At 41.1% G+C, this 17,678-nt stretch overlaps 2 protein-coding genes across 2 annotated transcripts; one reads left to right on the top strand and one right to left on the bottom strand.

Annotated features, from left to right (window-relative positions):
* Positions 1-617: 617 nt before the first annotated feature.
* plekhj1 (pleckstrin homology domain containing J1) lies at positions 618-8,507 on the bottom strand. The gene is made up of 6 exons (XM_088350271.1): positions 8,218-8,507; positions 8,037-8,104; positions 6,959-7,025; positions 4,404-4,494; positions 2,187-2,250; positions 618-2,098 (listed from the first exon to the last, which is right to left on the bottom strand). Exons 1-6 carry the CDS (start codon positions 8,309-8,311, stop codon positions 2,015-2,017), a joined length of 468 nt encoding a protein of 155 aa, XP_088206397.1. The 5' UTR covers positions 8,312-8,507; the 3' UTR covers positions 618-2,014.
* Positions 8,508-11,129: 2,622 nt separating this feature from the next.
* sf3a2 (splicing factor 3a, subunit 2) lies at positions 11,130-17,554 on the top strand. The gene is made up of 8 exons (XM_088350235.1): positions 11,130-11,225; positions 13,343-13,643; positions 13,722-13,768; positions 13,829-13,938; positions 15,014-15,063; positions 15,141-15,281; positions 17,099-17,167; positions 17,236-17,554. The coding sequence occupies exons 2-8, from the start codon at positions 13,446-13,448 to the stop codon at positions 17,485-17,487; spliced, it is 867 nt and encodes a 288-aa protein (XP_088206361.1). The 5' UTR covers positions 11,130-11,225; positions 13,343-13,445; the 3' UTR covers positions 17,488-17,554.
* Positions 17,555-17,678: the final 124 nt, after the last annotated feature.

Raw genomic sequence — 17,678 nt, 5'->3', positions numbered from 1 at the left:
ATAATACTTTTTCTTATTCAAATTATGAATTAATTTTCTGCATTAAATTATTGTTGGTAATATACTGATTTAAAGGGATCACCACAAACCTGTCTTTTTTCATTTTCTCCTTTTATACTTCCTTTTTTTTCTTAACTTCTTTATACACCATAATCATTTGTAATATAATGCATCAAAGCAAGTGAGACGCTCTCTTGAATGAGTTGAGCCGAAAAAGCCGGTTCTCTAAAAAGAGACGGACTTTCACTACGCAACTAGAACTGAAGATCGACGTGCAGACGAAAACTCGAACCGCGAGACCAAAACAACAATGGGGGATCTGCCTCACAAAAAGTTTTGAGAGCGGTAAATCTTTGTTAAAAAAATGATCATGAAGATTTCGTGTCAAAAAAGTTGAGTCCCGGCGATGCACGTTGATTTGAGACTGTGCGTCCCCAGCAAAAATAATGCGTCTAGGACGCGGGAAAACGAGAACACTGTATATATATAGCCTTTGGATCTCAGTTTTATATATATATATATATATATATATATATATATATATAAATAAAACGAACATTTCAGCTGTAGCTTGCCCCACCCCCTGGACAAAGTCAAAAACAAGGGATACATTTATTGTTGGAATTTCTCTTTTTAATTTTTTTTAAGTCAGCAGATGCTAAAAATGAAATCCATAAAATGATGTATCTTTATATATACATACACAAGATAAAAATAAATACTGTACCCTATCCTAGCATACAGAAGTATAAACATGGGTGAAAATAGTCAAAACTTGGGACGCAAGAAATAAAAGTGCAACACAATGTACAAAGGTGATTCAAGTGCTGTACAATATGGAAAATGTTATTACTATAAAAAGAAGACTCCTAGACATTAGGATGGCTACTATGTGGTAAAACATCATCTGACACACAAAGTAGTTTCCACCATCAAGAAGGAAAAATCTTTATATATAAAAAAAAAAAATACATGCTTGCGGCTCATTTCAGTAGTAAAATCGAATCAAACAAGAAGTCTAGACTAAAATGAGTAATTGTTCGAATACAGTAGACTCCCAAGATACAGCAACCACACCTTAAGACAGGGGTGTCAAACTCATTTGAACTCGGGGGCCACACGATAGCACAAACATTCTGTCGGGGGCCGGACTAGTAGATTCAAGAGAAAGAAAAAGAGAGATGGAAAAGGAGAGAGGGCGGGACAAAGAAAGAGAGAGAGGGAGAGAGCATGAGAAACAAAAGACAAAAAGTCGTGAGAGAGGGGGAAAAGAAAGGGAGAGGAAGAAAGAAATCCAAAGAGAAATAGAAAGACAGAAGGAGAGAAAAGAAAGAGCAACAAAGGAAGAGACAGAGTGGGAGAAAAGAGGTGGGTGAGAGAGTGGGAGGAGAGAGAGAGAGAGAGAAGAGAGAGAGAGAGAGAGAGAGAGGGAGGAGAGAAGGGAGGAAAGAGAGAGAGAAATAAATACAGTGGCTTTGGCAACATCAAGTTGACCTATTTCAACCTGCAGTTTGTTTTTCTCTTGCACTTCTCTGAGTGTTGTCTCTCGGGCCGTATTCAATCCCTTAGCGGGCCTGATCTGGCACGCGGACCGCCTGTTTGACACCTGTGCTTTAAGACATTTACGGTGTGGAACAAGATGTTTGTACTGCATTTCCAACTATAAGACAAACTACTAATTGTTTTAAAATAGAAACTCTGCTATTGGTCCACGTCAAGATAATACGGATATGCTATTGGCTGAACTACCTCCCACAATGCCTTTTCCTCTCTCCATTAAGTTCAGAATCTTGTGTGCGTGTCAGCGATACAGTTCCTTATTTTTATACTGTTTTTATTTGCTATGTGACCCAAGGCTTGCAGTGATGCTAAAGGGAGAAGCAAAAACACAATAATCATGGAGTCTACTGTATTACAGCTATGCTGATTGAATGTCCTAGAAGCAAGTGTAGAATTATCTCATAAAACACCCACTAGATTTAAAATGACGGTCGTTCCTCTGAATTTCATTCATCTACATGGAGGAGGCATCTCGTTGCAGGCCGTTGGTGACTTGGAAGCGAGCTTCGTCCGATATGCCGTACTGTTCCAACGGATCCTGCTCAATAGAATTTTTTTTCATATATTTTTTTCCAAAATTCTGTGAGGAAAATGACAAATAATGTGTATACAGAAAATGAAATTACTTTGCCGGTGAGCCTGTGGATCTCAGTTCTGTAGAAGATGAGGTTCTGTCTCATGAATTCATAACTGGAGAAGAGAATGGATTGATTTTTCTTTAAAGTCGTTGACATCAACGTTTTGAAACATCGAGATTCGATGTCACTCCATAGTAAACATGTAATAATAACATTAAGAAGAAAAAGAAAATTTTTGGAGTGACCGTCATTGGGCGTCGCCCCAAAAAATAAGCAGAGAAGAGATATGACAAAAAGGGAACGTGCTTTATTGCATTCAGGACATGTTCAAAGTTCCAGACGTTCAACATTGGCTTTTAATGTTCTCAAATAAAGTTAAGATATCTCGTGAAGGTCGTCCGCCCCATCAGCATATCAGCTTGTGACCTCCTGCAACAACGTCATCCCACGACCTTCACCAGATGCCTACATACTTATCTCATCAGCTACACCGCTTATCCTCAGTAGGGTCGCGGGGGTGCTGGAGCCCATCCCAGCAATCATTGGGCAGTGGGCAGGGGACACCCTGAACTGGTTGCCAGCCAATCGCAGGGCACACGGGGACAGACAACTCACTCGCTCATTCACACCTAGGGACAATTTGAACCGGCCAATTCACCTAAAATGCATGTTTTTGGAAGGTGGGAGGAAGCCGGAGTGTCCGGAGGAGACCCACGCAAGCACGGGGAGAACATACAAACTATCATTAGTTATTATCCACATTCCACAGCAAAAACAGGTATGATAAATAGACAAATATACGTACAACATTAAGGCTGCAACTCACAAACATTTTGTTAGTCGATAAATTGGTCGATTATTTTTGCGATTAATTAATTCATCAGGAATGCGGCAACCGTGCGCGTCACAGCTCTGAGGTCATGAGTTCAAATCCTGTGTAGGGTTTGCTTGTTCTCCCTCTGCTTGCGTGGGTTTCCTTCCCACATTCCAAAAACATGTATATCAGGTTAATTGGGGATGGGCTCCAGCACCCCCGCGACCCTACTGAGGATAAGCGGTGCAGATAATGGATGGATGATCTTGTCATGTTTATTTGTATAGCCCTTAATCACAAGAAGTCTCAAAGGGCTGTACAGAAAATGCACAGGCAAATTCAATTTGTGTGTGTGAATATTGGTTACAAAACAAGGTGCGAGCAGAGTTCTTTTGTAAGAATGTCACTAAATACTGCAAACCAGAAGAGTACAGATGCATTTACCTTCATCTGTCTGACATGGTCACAGTTTTAACCTTGGGATACATCGGATTTGATTAGAAGAAAACACTTTTTTTAATTTTATCTTTCATTCAAATATTGAAGTTTTGGACAAATAAAAAGAAAAGTGCACAAAACAACAGAATATCCTATGATATAAAACGATAAAAAATGTCAAATAACTTAAACAATACACCAAAAATACATTAAAACGTATACGATACACCAGCAAATACGCAAGATACTCTTTTCCTACTACATTATCCAAAGATTATATTACATTTGGACTCATACAATGCAAAAAAAACAAAGACAGGGCAATAAAATCGATTTTATCCTCCAGAAATTACATAAAAATGGTACACCCACTTTTAAAATGTTGTCAACTAATTGTATTTTGGGGGTTGAATCTTTAAATATGAAAAACCATCCCAATGTGCAAATGAAATATAATATGCCTAAGAACCTGCCTTTTATGTCCTAATTATCATTTTTATTTTTTGCGATTTTTGTAGCAATTTCTGCTCCTTTGAACACTCTTAACTTCATACCGTTTCATGCCAATTTTATTTGGAATGATGCAATACTCAATAAAAAGGATTTTAAAACGTAAGATACTTTTGTAAAAAAAGCTGTAACACATGCCCCCTGTTGGGCGTAAGTGGTACTACACTCCATAACTTCACAACAAAATAAAATGCACTTATTTGCATCGTTTTGGCGTTCTTAGCGCTCATAAATCACGTGACCGAACAAAGTGTTGAGGGAATACGTTGCTTTTAATAATCAATCTTATCAATTATTTGTTGCAGCCCTATATATCGTCGTACATTTTATTGCCTATTTGTCTTACTGTTATGTTTTTTCTTCTTCTGTGTTCCAGAAAAAAAATGAAAAACAATGCGCATTTGTTCAGAGGCAAAATTATAACTTCAAATACTGCCTCCATCCATTTCGGAGTCTTACAAAAATTCAACGTGAGCAGCTATTGAACTTCAAGCCACGTTTACCTTGCCTTGATGATGGCATCCATCCACTCCCCACACTGTTCCTCGGAGTCGCACTCAAAAAGGTATTTCCTCTCTGCGTCTTCCAGAAACGCTGCAAAACCGGAACACAGATGAATAAGATACAAGAGAGCTACTAAAAATGGAGGAGCACGTACACAGTGGTATGATCTACGCTTCCTTCCCTGTAAGTTTTCTACATCACCCGCCATTTCGCATCTCCAACAACTCAACCCATCCAGCACACAGTTTCTTCAGCCTCCTCTGGGAACAAATACAGAAACCTCCGCTCCCGCACTACCAGACTCACGAACAGCTTTTTCCACAACTGAACTCCCTCCACACTCGGTAAGAAGAAAAATGAACACTCATGGCTGCACACCTGCTGTTTGTATTTATTTATTTATTTTTTATAAAATGATATAGAATTTATAGCACCTCATGTGTGGTCCCTTCTCAAGGTTTCTTCGTTTTCCTCATGTTGAGGTTTTAGTGTTTTTCCTGGCCCTCATGTAGGTTTTAGATCAGGGGATGGAGTCATAATAGTCTGTCATAATAGTCTGTGGTTTGCAAAAGTCTGTGGTCAGTGCAGCCCTTTGAGACTCTTTGTGATTAAGGGCGTCACAAATAAACATGACTCGACTTGAGGTTTTTGAGTTTTTCCTTGCCCTCATGTAGGGTTTTGATCAGGGGATGATGTCATAATAGTCTGTGGTTTGCAATAGTCTATGGTCAGTGCAGCCCTTTGAGACTCTTTGTGATTAAGGGCGTCACAAATAAACATGACTCGACTTGAGGTTTTTGAGTTTTTCCTTGCCCTCATGTAGGGTTTTGATCAGGGGATGATGTCATAATAGACTGTGGTTTGCAATAGTCTGGTCTGTGCAGCCATTTGAGACTCCGTGTGATTAAGGGCTATACTAATAAATATGAATTGACTTGACTGAGCTTTTTGAGTTTTTCCTTGCCCTCGTGTAGGTTTTAGATCAGGGAATGGTCTCATAATAGACTAATAGTCTATGTAGCCCTTTGAGAATGTCCCTTCTCAATGTTTCTTCACTTTCCTCATGTCGAGGTTTTAGAGTTTTCCCTTGCTCTCATGTAGGTTTTAGATCAGGGGATGGTGTCATAACAGTCTGTACTTTGCAATAGTCTGTGGTCTGTGCAGTCCTTTTCTTCTAATCAAATCCGATGTATCCAAAGGTTAAAACTGTGACCATGTCAGACAGATGAAGGTAAATGCATCTGTACTCTTCTGGTTTGCAGTATTTAGTGACATTCTTACCAAAGAACTCTGCTCGCACCTTGTTTTGTAACCAATATTCACACACATGAATTGAATTTGCTTGTGCATTTTCTGTACAGCCTTTTGAGACTTCCTGTGATTAAGGGCTATGCAAATAAACATGACTTGACCTATTTTATCTTTTTCCATGACTTGTTCTCAAAAACTGCTCTGAACATTGACAAATGTAATGTCACCCAGAGTGACTCAGTCAAAAACTTAGGTGTCATATTTGACCCTGATCTGTCCTTTCAAACACACGTGAAGAATATTACTAGAACAGCTATTTTTCCATCTTCTCAACATTGCTAAAATTCGCCCTATGCTGTCTCAGTCGGATGCGAAGATTATAATTCACGCGTTTGTTACTTCCTGTCTCGATGACTGTAATGCCCTACTCTCCGGTCTCCCGAAGTTCAAAATCAAGAGCCTTCAGCTGGTACAAAATGCTGCAGCGAGGCTTTTAACTAAGGCAAGAAACTTTGATCACATGACCCCTGTTAGCTTAAGATGTGATTTCTTTAAGGTTCTGTTGGTAGTATAAAAAATCATCCATGGACTTGCTCCCTCATATCTTTCAGATATAATTTCCCTCTACGTTCCGGTCCGGAGCCTTTCCTCTGAAAACGCTGGACTACTAGCGATCCCAAGAGCCAAGAAGAAATCCGCAGGTTCGAGAGCGTTCTCCATCCGGGCCCCGGTGCTGTGGAATGCTCTTCCCCCTGAGATTCGATCTGCAACCTCAGTGGAAATGTTTAAATCTAAGTTTAAAACACACTTCTATTGTATAGCATATGAATAATCTATATGTTATGTTGGCAATATCAAGGGGATGGTGTCATAATAGTCTAATAACAGTTTGCAATAGTCTTTGATCGGTGCAGCCCTTTGAGACTCTTTGTGATTAAGGGCGTCACTAACTTGACTTGACTTCCCTCCGCTGTACGGCAATTTCACTATGTAATCCCCAACTCAGAAGACACGAATGTCACGTCGAGGGATTAACTAGATTGGGTGTCACATGGCGAATTGAATGATGAAATCGGAGGGATCAAACAAGAACTAAAAGCTTTGGCAGAAATAAAGAGCAAAGGCAGAATGTCACTTTCACTTTACCTCCAGAAACCTTGTTAGAATATGATATGGTGAAATTGTGAATGTGTTTAATTGCTGTTAAAAGTGTCAATGAAATTGTTCAAACCAAAAATTGTGCACTACAACATACCCAAAAATAAAAAAAATCAACTTGATCTAGTAGAACACTTCTACTCACCGACGGAGAAAGCGAGATTGTCCTCTTTCTCCACCCGGCATTGCTCCAAAAGAAGAGCTCCGGCAGGCTGACAAACAAATGCATCACTTACAGGGTTGGGTAGAGTTACTTTAACTGGATTACTTTCAATTACTTTTGGATTACTCCAATACCAAATTTGCTAATAAAAGACACGGCGGCGCAGTGGTTAGCGCTTGTGCAGCACAGCTGAGCTGCGGCAGTAGCTCAGGAGGTAGAGCGCTCGTCTTGGGATCAAGGGATCCCAGTTCGAATCCCGGCTCGTCCATGTTACATGTCGAAGTGTCCTTGGGTAAGACACTGAACCCCTAATACCTCCAATAAGCAGGTTAGCGCCTTACATGGCTGCAAGGCTGCTATTGGGAAATGTGGAGCACATTGTAAAGCGCTTTGGGAAGTCATTGACTTGAAAAGCGCTATAGAAATGCAGATCATTTCATTTCATTTCACAGTTTATGTCATGGGAACCTCCTGCGTGGGTTCGAATCCAGCTCCAGACTTCCTGTGCGGAGTTTGTATGTTCTCCCCGTGCCTTCGTGGGTTTCCTCCGGGCACTCCGGTTTCCTCCCACGTTCCAAAAACATGCATTTCAGGTGAATTGGCCGGTCCAAATTGTCCCTAGGTATGAATGAGCGAGTGAGTTGTCTGTCCCCGTGTGCCCTGCGATTGGCTGGCAACCGGTTCAGGGTGTCCCCTGCCCACTGCCCGGAGATGGCTGGGATGGGCTCCAGCCCCCCCGCGACCCTAATGAGGATAAGCGGTACGGCTAATGAGATGAGATGACTAAATTTTGAGCAGGCTTGGGGAGTAACAGAATACATGGAACGGCAAAAATGATGTTAGATTTATTTTCATTTTGTTTCTATCGCATTTTATGTTAGTTTTGCCGGAGATCAAAGCCAGGAGAGAAAGCTTACCACGTGTTGTGAGTCATCATTTTATTCATATTTAGTTTATTTTGTCATTTATTCGCATATTTGGTATTGGAGTAACCCTACCCAACCCTGATCACTTAATACCAAACCACACGGGAAGATTTCACTTCTGCAGTATCACTCACTTCTTCTTCATCCGTCTTAAAATAAAAAAGGAAGTTGAAGACGAGTTTCACCGTCCTCCTTTTCACAACTGCAAGACAAAAATATGCACGCCGGTGCAAGGTGATGCCACACAAACCGGAAGTTGCTTAGCTAAAAGTAGCAGCTACATTTTGTTAAGGACTTATTAAAAAAATATATTACCGTCTCCTTTTTTGGGTCCTCGCATCCCCAACTCGGCGATCATTTGCGATGGTTGTCGGCTCAAATGCGCCATCTCCTTCTCGTTGAAACGCATCACTGACGGGTAAAGTTCAACTTGGGCGAACGGCCATGATGCAAAATGCCCACAGAATCGACGTCGTCGGGTATAAAACACTAAGAAGTGTTATTATGCAAGTTTTTCCATGGATAGATTTATTTAATGGAGAGAAATTTGATATAGAAAAGTCAAGCTGTTAAAAGAAGAACCCGGAAGCGGAACCGCACCTCCGTGCAAGTAGTACGGAAGTCGAAAGGTGTCAAAATAGACAAAGCGACAAAGTGATTCTTTTAAAAATAACATATATTTGAAAAAACCAAAATTCTATTTATTGATAGGATCAAATAGAAAAGCAACGAGACTATATGAAAACACAAGAAAAAAATCTAAAAGGAATCATGAAAACTACTTGATTAAATGCAAGTGTACGGATGTCAGAAAGGGTCAAAAAGAGTGTAATATTCTGTCTATTTTACAAGATGTTCCACATATTTTTACACAATATGTCGAAAATAGAGACATCTTTACACCTTTCATCTCATCTCATCTCTCATCTCATCTCTTTAGCTGCACCGCTTATCCTCAGTAGGGTCACGGGTGTTCCGTTACTCCCCAGCATTCATCGGGCAGTGGGCAGGGGACACCCTGAACTGGTTGCCAGCCAATCGCAGGGCACACAGGAACAGACAACTCGCACGCTCATTCACACCTAGGGACAATTTCGACCGGCCAATCCACCTGAAATGCATGTCTTTGGAATGTGGGAGGAAACCGGAGTGCCCGGAGGAAACCCACGCAAGCACGGGGAGAACATACAAACTCCGCACAGTAAGTCCGGTAGCTGGAATTGAACCCACACAGGAGGTTCCCAAGACCCTAGAACTGTGCCGTAAACCTGCTAACCACTGCGCCGCCGTGCTGCCCTACGCCTTTCATGATGTATGAAAATGTGTGAAATAGAAAAAACACGGTGATCTTCAAGATAAAATCCCGAAACCAACTATGAGATAAGGTCCGGAGCCTTGGCTCTGAAAATGCTGGTCTACAAGTGATCCCAAGAGCCAAGAAGAGATCCACGGGTTCGAGAGCGTTCTCCATTCCCGGTGCTGTGGAATGCTCTTCCCCCTGAGATTCGATCTGCATCCTCAGTGGAACTGTTTCTATTCTATAGCTTATGAATGACCTATATTATATGTTGACAATGTCAGTGTACAGTATTGTTTGTTATTGCATACTGGTGAAGGATTCTATACATTTGACTATGAAGGACTTTATACGATTGAATACAAGTTACATTTATTTATTTATTACATTTATTTACTATAGTTATTTACTGACTGTGCCTTTATTCAATGAGCAGTGAAAGTTCAGGTCAGGCATAAGTGGTGGAAGAGGTTGTTTACAGGAACGGGACGTACTGCTGATAAGATAATCAGCACACCCAGACGCTGTTGACTCAGAAAGGCCTGGTGTTGTTTTGAGGAAGCCAGACATCAAGGCGCTCGTCTATGAGATTGTGAAGCCCACGTTGGGCTTCCTTGGCACACCCGTGGGAGGAGCCGGCACGCCATTATTCAGGGAGAAGATGGCCAATGGGAGAAAGCTAAAGGACTTCAGAAAAAGGCTTCCCAGGGACTTCAACCTCGCTTATTCGGCCGTCCTCAATGGAGTTCCCTTAGTTCTTTTGTTAGGGAAAATAAATCTGCCCCCATGTGAAAATGTCGGCTTTCCTGTTCATTTTTCCCTCAAGAAACGAGCGCGCATAAATTGTTGGGTGAATATAGGTTGTGTTTGGTTAATGGAGTCAGATAACTAATCGAACAATTAGGTAAACGGTACATTTTGATAATTAAAATCAGGGTTTGGCAGGGTTACTTTAACTGGATTACTTTCAATTACTTTTGGATTACTCCAATACCAAATATGCTAATAAAAGACAAAAGAAACTAAATAGGAATAAAATGACTTGGGGAGTAACGGAACACATGGAACGGCAAAAATGATGTTGGCAAGCTGTTTGGATTTATTTTCATTTTGTTTCTGTCGCATTTTATGTTAGTTTTGCCGGAGATCAAAGAGATCAAAGCCAGGAGAGAAAGCTTACCACGTGTTGTGAGTCATCATTTAATTCATATTTAGTTTCTTTTGTCTTTTATCTGCATATTTGGTATTGGAGTAATCCAAAAGTCATTGAATTTATTTTCATTTTGTTTCTGTCGCATTTTATGTTAGTTTTGCCAGAGATCAAAGACATCAAAGCGAGGAGGGAAAGCTTACCACGTGTTGTGAGTCATCATTTTATTCATATTTAGTTTCTTTTGTCTTTTATCAGCATATTTGGTATTGGAGTCATCCAAAAGTAATTGAATTTATTTTCATTTTTTTTCTGTCGCATTTTACGTTAGTTTTGCCGGAGATCAAATAGATCAAAGCCAGGAGAGAAAGCTTACCATGTGTTGTGAGTCATCATTTTATTCATATTTGGTTTCTTTTGTCTTTTATTAGCATATTTGGCATTGGAGTAATCCAAAAGTAATTGAAAGTAATCCAGTTAAAGTAACCCTACCCAACCCTGATTAAAATCCAACACTGGTCATTCTGGAAGGGAGATTACCTCATGTGGGGCCCCTTCTCAAGGTTTCTTCATTTTCCTCATGTTGAGGTGTTTGAATTTTTCTTTGCTCTCATGTAGGTTTTAGATCAGGTGATGGTGTCATAATAGTCTGTAATTCGCAATAATCTGTGGTCTGTGCAGCCCTTTGAGACTCCTTGTGAATTAAGGGCGTCACAAATAAACATGACTTGATGCTGAAAACAAGAAGCCTTCTGATCGCTAGTTGGCGCTACATACATAAGCGACACAAGTGTCCACTGTCAAAGAAGAATAAACGATAGGCGCATGCGCAGTTTTTGCTCCCACTGTTAACGTGATGCCTGCGTTTTGTTGTCGGTGAGTGTTTTATTTAACTAAACTTTAATCACAATATAAGGCGAGTAACAACGTATATTAATTATTTTGAAATGAGTCGTATATTTGTTGCCCGTAATGTTGTTTTCTACTGTTCTTCGAACGTGTGCAAACAGGTTCATAACATCATGCTAACGTTAGCTTCGCCACACTTCATTCAGAGTCGCTAAAGTATCTCGAATTTAAATTCGGCTAGTCACTATATAAAAATACTGGTTGATGAGCTTATAGAACTTTTAGGATAAATGTGAAAGAATTGGTTGAATCTGAATGCGCTTTACTTTCCCCGAACTTTAGCGGATTGCTTTTTGCGAAATCTTTTATTTCCTGCGTCGGTAATTTCTACCAAATGTGTACAGTAATCCCTCGGTTATCGCGGCTAATGGGGACCAAAACCACCCGCGAAAAGTGAAAGTCCGCCAAGTAGCGACGCCCCTTCAGAAATGCTTTAAATTTTTTTTTTAATGATTATTTTATTTTTTTATCATTATTTTTTAGACACACGAAGCTCTGAACCCGTGAACGTGGAATCGCGAAGTAGCGAGGTCCCACTGTATTTTATTTTGAAATTCCAGATACCCGGCGTTTTGTCTGAATTGTTCTTTAAATTGAGTACGTATATTTAAGCGGGTTGGTTAGTGCGCAGTCCCACGATGCGGAGGTCCAGGATTCGAATCCAGTCTTTGTGGCCTCCCCGTGCGGAGTTTGCATGTTCTCCCCCGCATGACTGCATTCCAAAATCATGCACGTCAGATTGTCCAGTCCAAATTGTCCCCAGGCGTGAATTGATTAAATGTGTCTCTGTGTGCCCTGCGACTGGCTCGGCACCAATTCGATGTTTCACTGCCTGAAGATGACTGGGAGTGGCTCCAGCACCCTCCACGACCCTAGTGATGATAAGGGGCGCAGAAAATGGGTTGATGGATATTTAAGTGTTTGATACATGTTTACTGAGCCTAGAGATTATAGCTAGTACCATTTATGTGTTATGCACATGAATAAAATTAGATATTACTCTGCATGTAAAGTTAAAAGGAAATTTGATACCTTTTTGTTGTGATGTGACCTGACATGGTCAAGTGTTGTATTGGGGGGGATGCCAAATTGAACTTAAAACTATCTTGATAATTTATTGGTTGTTAAAATACAACTTAACAGTGGTAGCCATCCTTCTTTATATTTCTTGATCATCACAAGCTCTGTTTCTATAGCTATCATTATTTGCTTCTCTCTTTAGCATCACTGCCGGGTTTGGGACCCATTGCAAATAAAGACAGTATAAAGAAAATACGGTATTAAATTGTCGACTCACTAGTCTTCGTGGGGTGCATGAGATTCTGAAAAAACTAAGAGAAAAGCACTGTTAGGAACTAAACTATTAAAATGTATCGTTTACCAAATGGTTCGAATTAGTTATCTGACTCCATTAACCAAACACAAACTTCATTTTCCGAACAATGCAGGCTTGTTTCTTTCTGAGAAAAGATGGACAAGAATAGCCGACATCTTCACACGGGGGCAGATTTATTTTCTTAAAGTATTTAACTAAGTGAATTCCATCGAGTTAGTTTTCGTCGAGCCTTTTCTCTCGTTCTCCCTCTCGATCGATCTTCTGAAGTTCTTCTGCCTACGTCTTTTCACAAGCTGGCGTGCCGGCTCCTCCCATGGGCGTGCCGACTCCTCCCATGGGCGGGCCAGAGACTCCCCACGTGGACTCCACCTGTCTCCTCAATGTCTGGACCCCGAGCGATTATCAAATCGGTGCCTGGCCTTCTGCGTCTTGGCCTTCTCCGTCAGAGTCCTGTTATCAACAGAACTAAACAAAACATTCGCATTCGGAACGGCGTGACCTGTCATTGAACTTAAGCCTTCTCTGTGAAAAATCTTCATTGCATTCAATAAATGTAACTTGTATACAATCCTTTATAGTAAAATGTATGAAAATCCATCAGCACCAAGGGAGTTTGTTCAGCCAATTGCATATTTGCAATAAACCAGGGTACACTAAGTTGCAAAGACCCTATCACATGTGCATTTCTTCAACAAATATTTAATTTGCTTCTCTATATGACAATTGTAACGCTTTTATCCCGCAATAGGTAACCAAGAAAAGAAGGACAAAAAGGAGTAGCTGTCTCTGGTTGTGTCAACCGGGCATTTGCTTTTGAACATTTTCACATTCGGCTCAATCATCCGACAAAAATGGATTTCCAACATCGAGCTGGAGGGAAAACGGGAAGCGGAGGAGTGGCGTCCTCCTCGGAGAGTAATCGCGACAGACGAGAGCGCCTACGCCAGCTGGCTCTGGAGACCATCGACATCAATAAAGACCCCTACTTTATGAAGAATCATTTGGGATCATACGAGTGCAAACTTTGCCTGACGCTTCACAACAATGAGGTTGGAATTTGATGATGGAGAAGTGCGTTCTGTTTGTTTTTAGTGCAATAATCATTGTTGTTTTTTGCGTTGTTATAGGGCAGCTACTTAGCCCATACACAAGGAAAGAAACATCAGACCAATCTGTAAGTACTCATTCAACTTGTGTAATTTCAAATCTGACGATGCATTTTCTTTGCTTTCAGAGCGCGGCGAGCTGCTAAAGAGGCCAAAGAAGCTCCCGCTCAGCCGGCTCCAGCAAAAGTCAAGGTGGAAGTCAAGAAGTTTGTCAAAATCGGACGCCCTGGATACAAAGGTGCAGTTTGGCAGTGTCATCACATACAGGATTGTCTCAGGAAATGAGAATTTTGTGGTAGTTTAAAAAAATGTTGTACAATTTAGGCAAAGTCATGTTTATTTGTGACGCCCTTAATCACAAGGAGTCTCGAGGGGCTGCATAGACCACAGATTATTGCAAACCACAGACTATTATGACACCATCCCCTGATCTAAAACCTACACGAGGGCAAGGAAAAACTTAAAAACCTCAACATGACAAAAATGAAGAAACCATGAGAAGGGACCGCACATGAGGTCATCGCCCTTCCAGATGAAAAAAAAAAAACTGTTTTAGTAATATTCTTAACGTGTGATTGAAAGGACAGATTTTTGACTGAGTCACTCTGGGTGATATTACATTTGTCAATGTTCAGAACCGTTTTTGAGAGTCACGGCATTTAGATGGGCCAATCACTAATATTTCGATCTTTTCAGAGTTAAGGCGCAAGAAGTTGAGTGACATCCATTCTTTTAATGGCCATTTGTAATACGAAGGCGCTGTCAGAGCTACAGTATATCGAATTCTAAGATGAAATAAATAAAGCACAACAGAACCCAACTAAACGAAATGTGTAAGTCAACAAAAAATCGGTCGGTCGGTCTTAAAATGACAAGTAAAATAGACAATCTTAAAGGATAGTGGGATGTTTGGACGCGTTCTAAGGGATGGGCAGGGCACCTGTATGATGCGGCAGGGGTAAACCAGCGAAAGCTGTCGGGGCCTGCTTTTGAACAGAAGAGTGTGTTGTGTCACCCTGACCCGAGTGACATGGCCGCTTTCTTGTGTCCCGTTTCGTCTGTAGGGACGGAAGCATGACCGACTTATGTGCCGAGGTTCCTTGAGGGATATGACTAAGATAGATACTTAGATAGAAAATAGACAATCCAATGATCTTGCAGTTGATTTAAGATTTTGTTAAAGTCCTTAACAATTTCGTATCATCAACCACCCCTATTAATAGTGATGAAAGTTACGAAGATCAGGGTCTTGCTTGAAATTTCTTAATCCACTATTGTTTGTCACAGTTTTTGTTTTTTCATATTCTTTGCAGTCACCAAACAGAGGGATCCAGAGATAGGGCAGCAGTCTTTGCTTTTCCAGGTATGTTCGAAACTGGCATGAAATAGAATCGGACCAGACGGGAAGAAGAATCTCAAGTTTATCGGTCCGACTTTCAGATCGACTACCCCGAAGTGGCAGAAGGGATCGGACCCAGGCACCGTTTCATGTCTGCGTACGAACAGCGCATCGAGCCCCCCGATCGCCGTTGGCAGTACCTGTTGCTGGCGGCAGAACCTTACGAAACCATTGCTTTCAAGGTATATTATTTTTCCCCCTCTATGTGGAGTCCCGGTATCAGGGTTTCGTACGGAAATGCTTGAATTTAAATTTTGTGTTGTCAAGGATTGAAAAGTGCTTGAATTTTGGGTGAAGCCGCTTGTCAATTCTCAAAATTGTTGCCATATTTCTCATCAAGTGTTCTTAAAAACTATTCAACATCACTGCTCTCTGGTGGCTTCGCTTTGCCATTGCATTTCTTGTTCTCTTGATTAACGCCAGATAGTATTCATTTGTATGGCATTGGCCTATGAAGTGTCTTTGCCCACCTATGAGTTACGCCCAAGAGGACAGGTGCATGCTATGCTACACCTATACAAGGCACTATGGATTGTGTAGGAAGGCAAGGATTACCTGTCAATTATATAAATTTATAATGGGCCATGCAAAAAAATAAGGTAATGTTTGTAATGGGAAAAACTTCCTGCAACTGAAAATGAACTGTATTACTGTATTTTCATGACTATAGGATGCACCGTGTCAAAAGGAGCAGTCTCTGCGGCTGGTTTTATTTTTGTATTTAACACTACACAGGGCGCACCACGCGATTGGTGCGGATTCCCTCTGCTGCGGCCGCGTTACAACACAGACAAGCATACAAGTGTGTATATTTAAAGAAGCAAAATTGAGTTTTATTTTGGTATATTTAAGTATTGATTATGAAGTAAAACATACGGATAAAAACATTTAAAAGAAAGGCTGGTGCTGCTCAAATTATTTTTCTTACCGGTAATCCATATCAAACTAAACCGTCAAAATCCTTCTTCTCTGTTTTTGACTAGAACAGCTTCGCTAAATCTCCATTAAAATGTTTACTTTCAGAGTCACGTTGAGTGACTTTCAGAAAAATCCAAAACAGTCCTGGTAGCCAAAGCTTCGACAATTCATTATTTTCTTTATAATCAGCTGGAAGCTTCTGTGCCAACCTAGTCCTGGTCCGGATGAAAAAATGGCACAATTTCATGAAACCAAAGCTTAAAAAAACGTTATCAATAACTGTCAAATGGCTAGATACACTACAGCGTTAGCATCCATGAGTACTTAAGCATGCCTGTCAACCTCCACGGCTCCATGCACGTACAAACTGTCGTATTTTCCCCTACAAAATAATCTTACACCATATTTTTTCTTTTCCGGAATGATACATGAAGGGAAATCTCTAGGTGGCAGACGCATTGTAGCATCAAACCGCTCGCTTTGCCTGCTACGAAAAAAACCCCCAATACTGAGATAGAGGCTACCGCGACGAACTAGTAACTTGATTGATTTGCCCTTTCGTGATAGTCTGTGTTTACCGGCTGGTACCCATCATTGACAAAATTGCCTTTTTCCATGCAAAATTGCCTTTTTCTTGTACGTCGTACACGTCTTAAAATGCATAATAAACGTACTTTGTACGGCAAAAACGTACAGGTTGACAGGTATGACTTAAGTCATTAAAAAAATGTGACTACAGCATTAGCATCCATGACTACTTCCGCAAACAAGGCATTGCTTGTGTCCATGTGTCCTCTTCTAGTCTTCTAGTGGTGTTAACATGGGAGAAGGCATAAAAGTCACAGGAGATCGCATTAAAGTCATATTTTGTTGGAAATGTGAACAATCTCAGAAAAAACATTGGATTTAGGCCACCGAGCTGCTCTACGTCCGACGCTTAATGTGACACATGGGGTGCACCCCACAATTTGAAGAAAATCAGACTTATGTGTGGAAAATTGGCTTTAAAGTTCTTGGAAGTGCTTGAATTTGGGCTTAGAAATATTGTACCACCTTGTGATATCAACCTTCCATTTTCTAGGTCCCCAGTAGGGAAATCGATAAAGCAGAGAGCCGCTTCTGGACACACTGGAATCGAGAAACCAAACAAGTAGGAATCAAAACCTTGTTTCCTAACCAAGAAGGAATGTGTCTTTTAAAGTGTCCTCTCGTCCTTAGTTCTTCCTTCAATTCCACTTCAAAATGGAAAAACCTCTCATCCCTGCCGGTCCGCCACCCCCTGCCGGTCTGAAGCGGCCCCCTCCTCTTATGAGCGCGCCCCGGCCACAAAACGATTCCATGCCCCCGCCTCCAGGCGGGATGATCCTGCCACCCGGGGCCCCTGGTACTCCTCAGATGGCCTCTCAGATGCCCATGCCACCCATGCCGATGAGGCCGCCACCCCCGGATGGTCTTGCAGTGGGTAACTAATTGTGTTCCAGTTCGGCGACTCATTTTTAAGGTTTTGTTATTAAATATTCCTGGGGGAAAGAAAGAAGACTGGGTGTGTTGATGTTTGAAAATATTAAATCGGGAATTTGCACTAGGACTTGGAGGATATTGGCTAAAGATTAAAAAAAGGGGCAGCAGTCAATGTTTAAAGATTCGAAGGTAGGTCATCA

Source organism: Urocampus carinirostris, chromosome 1 (assembly GCF_059441175.1).
Source record: "Urocampus carinirostris isolate Australia breed hairy pipefish chromosome 1, RoL_Ucar_1.0, whole genome shotgun sequence".
Lineage (NCBI taxonomy): Eukaryota > Metazoa > Chordata > Actinopteri > Syngnathiformes > Syngnathidae > Urocampus > Urocampus carinirostris.
Note: the sequence above shows the minus strand (reverse complement) of the source record. Positions and strands in the feature narration are given on the sequence as shown.

What these genes read in the sequence shown, in the direction of transcription:
- plekhj1 (XM_088350271.1), bottom strand. Translation starts at nt 8,311, where the DNA reads ATGCGTTTCAACGAGAAGGAGATGGCGCATTTGAGCCGACAACCATCG. An exon ending in TTAAGACGGATGAAGAAGAA is followed by an intron (nt 7,026 to 8,036) that starts GTGAGTGATACT and finishes TTTGTTTGTCAG; the next exon opens with CCTGCCGGAGCTCTTCTTTT. An exon ending in CAATCTCGCTTTCTCCGTCG is followed by an intron (nt 4,495 to 6,958) that starts GTGAGTAGAAGT and finishes CCGGTTTTGCAG; the next exon opens with CGTTTCTGGAAGACGCAGAG.
- sf3a2 (XM_088350235.1), top strand. Translation starts at nt 13,446, where the DNA reads ATGGATTTCCAACATCGAGCTGGAGGGAAAACGGGAAGCGGAGGAGTG. An exon ending in CGGACGCCCTGGATACAAAG is followed by an intron (nt 13,939 to 15,013) that starts GTGCAGTTTGGC and finishes TATTCTTTGCAG; the next exon opens with TCACCAAACAGAGGGATCCA. An exon ending in GGAATCGAGAAACCAAACAA is followed by an intron (nt 17,168 to 17,235) that starts GTAGGAATCAAA and finishes TCTCGTCCTTAG; the next exon opens with TTCTTCCTTCAATTCCACTT.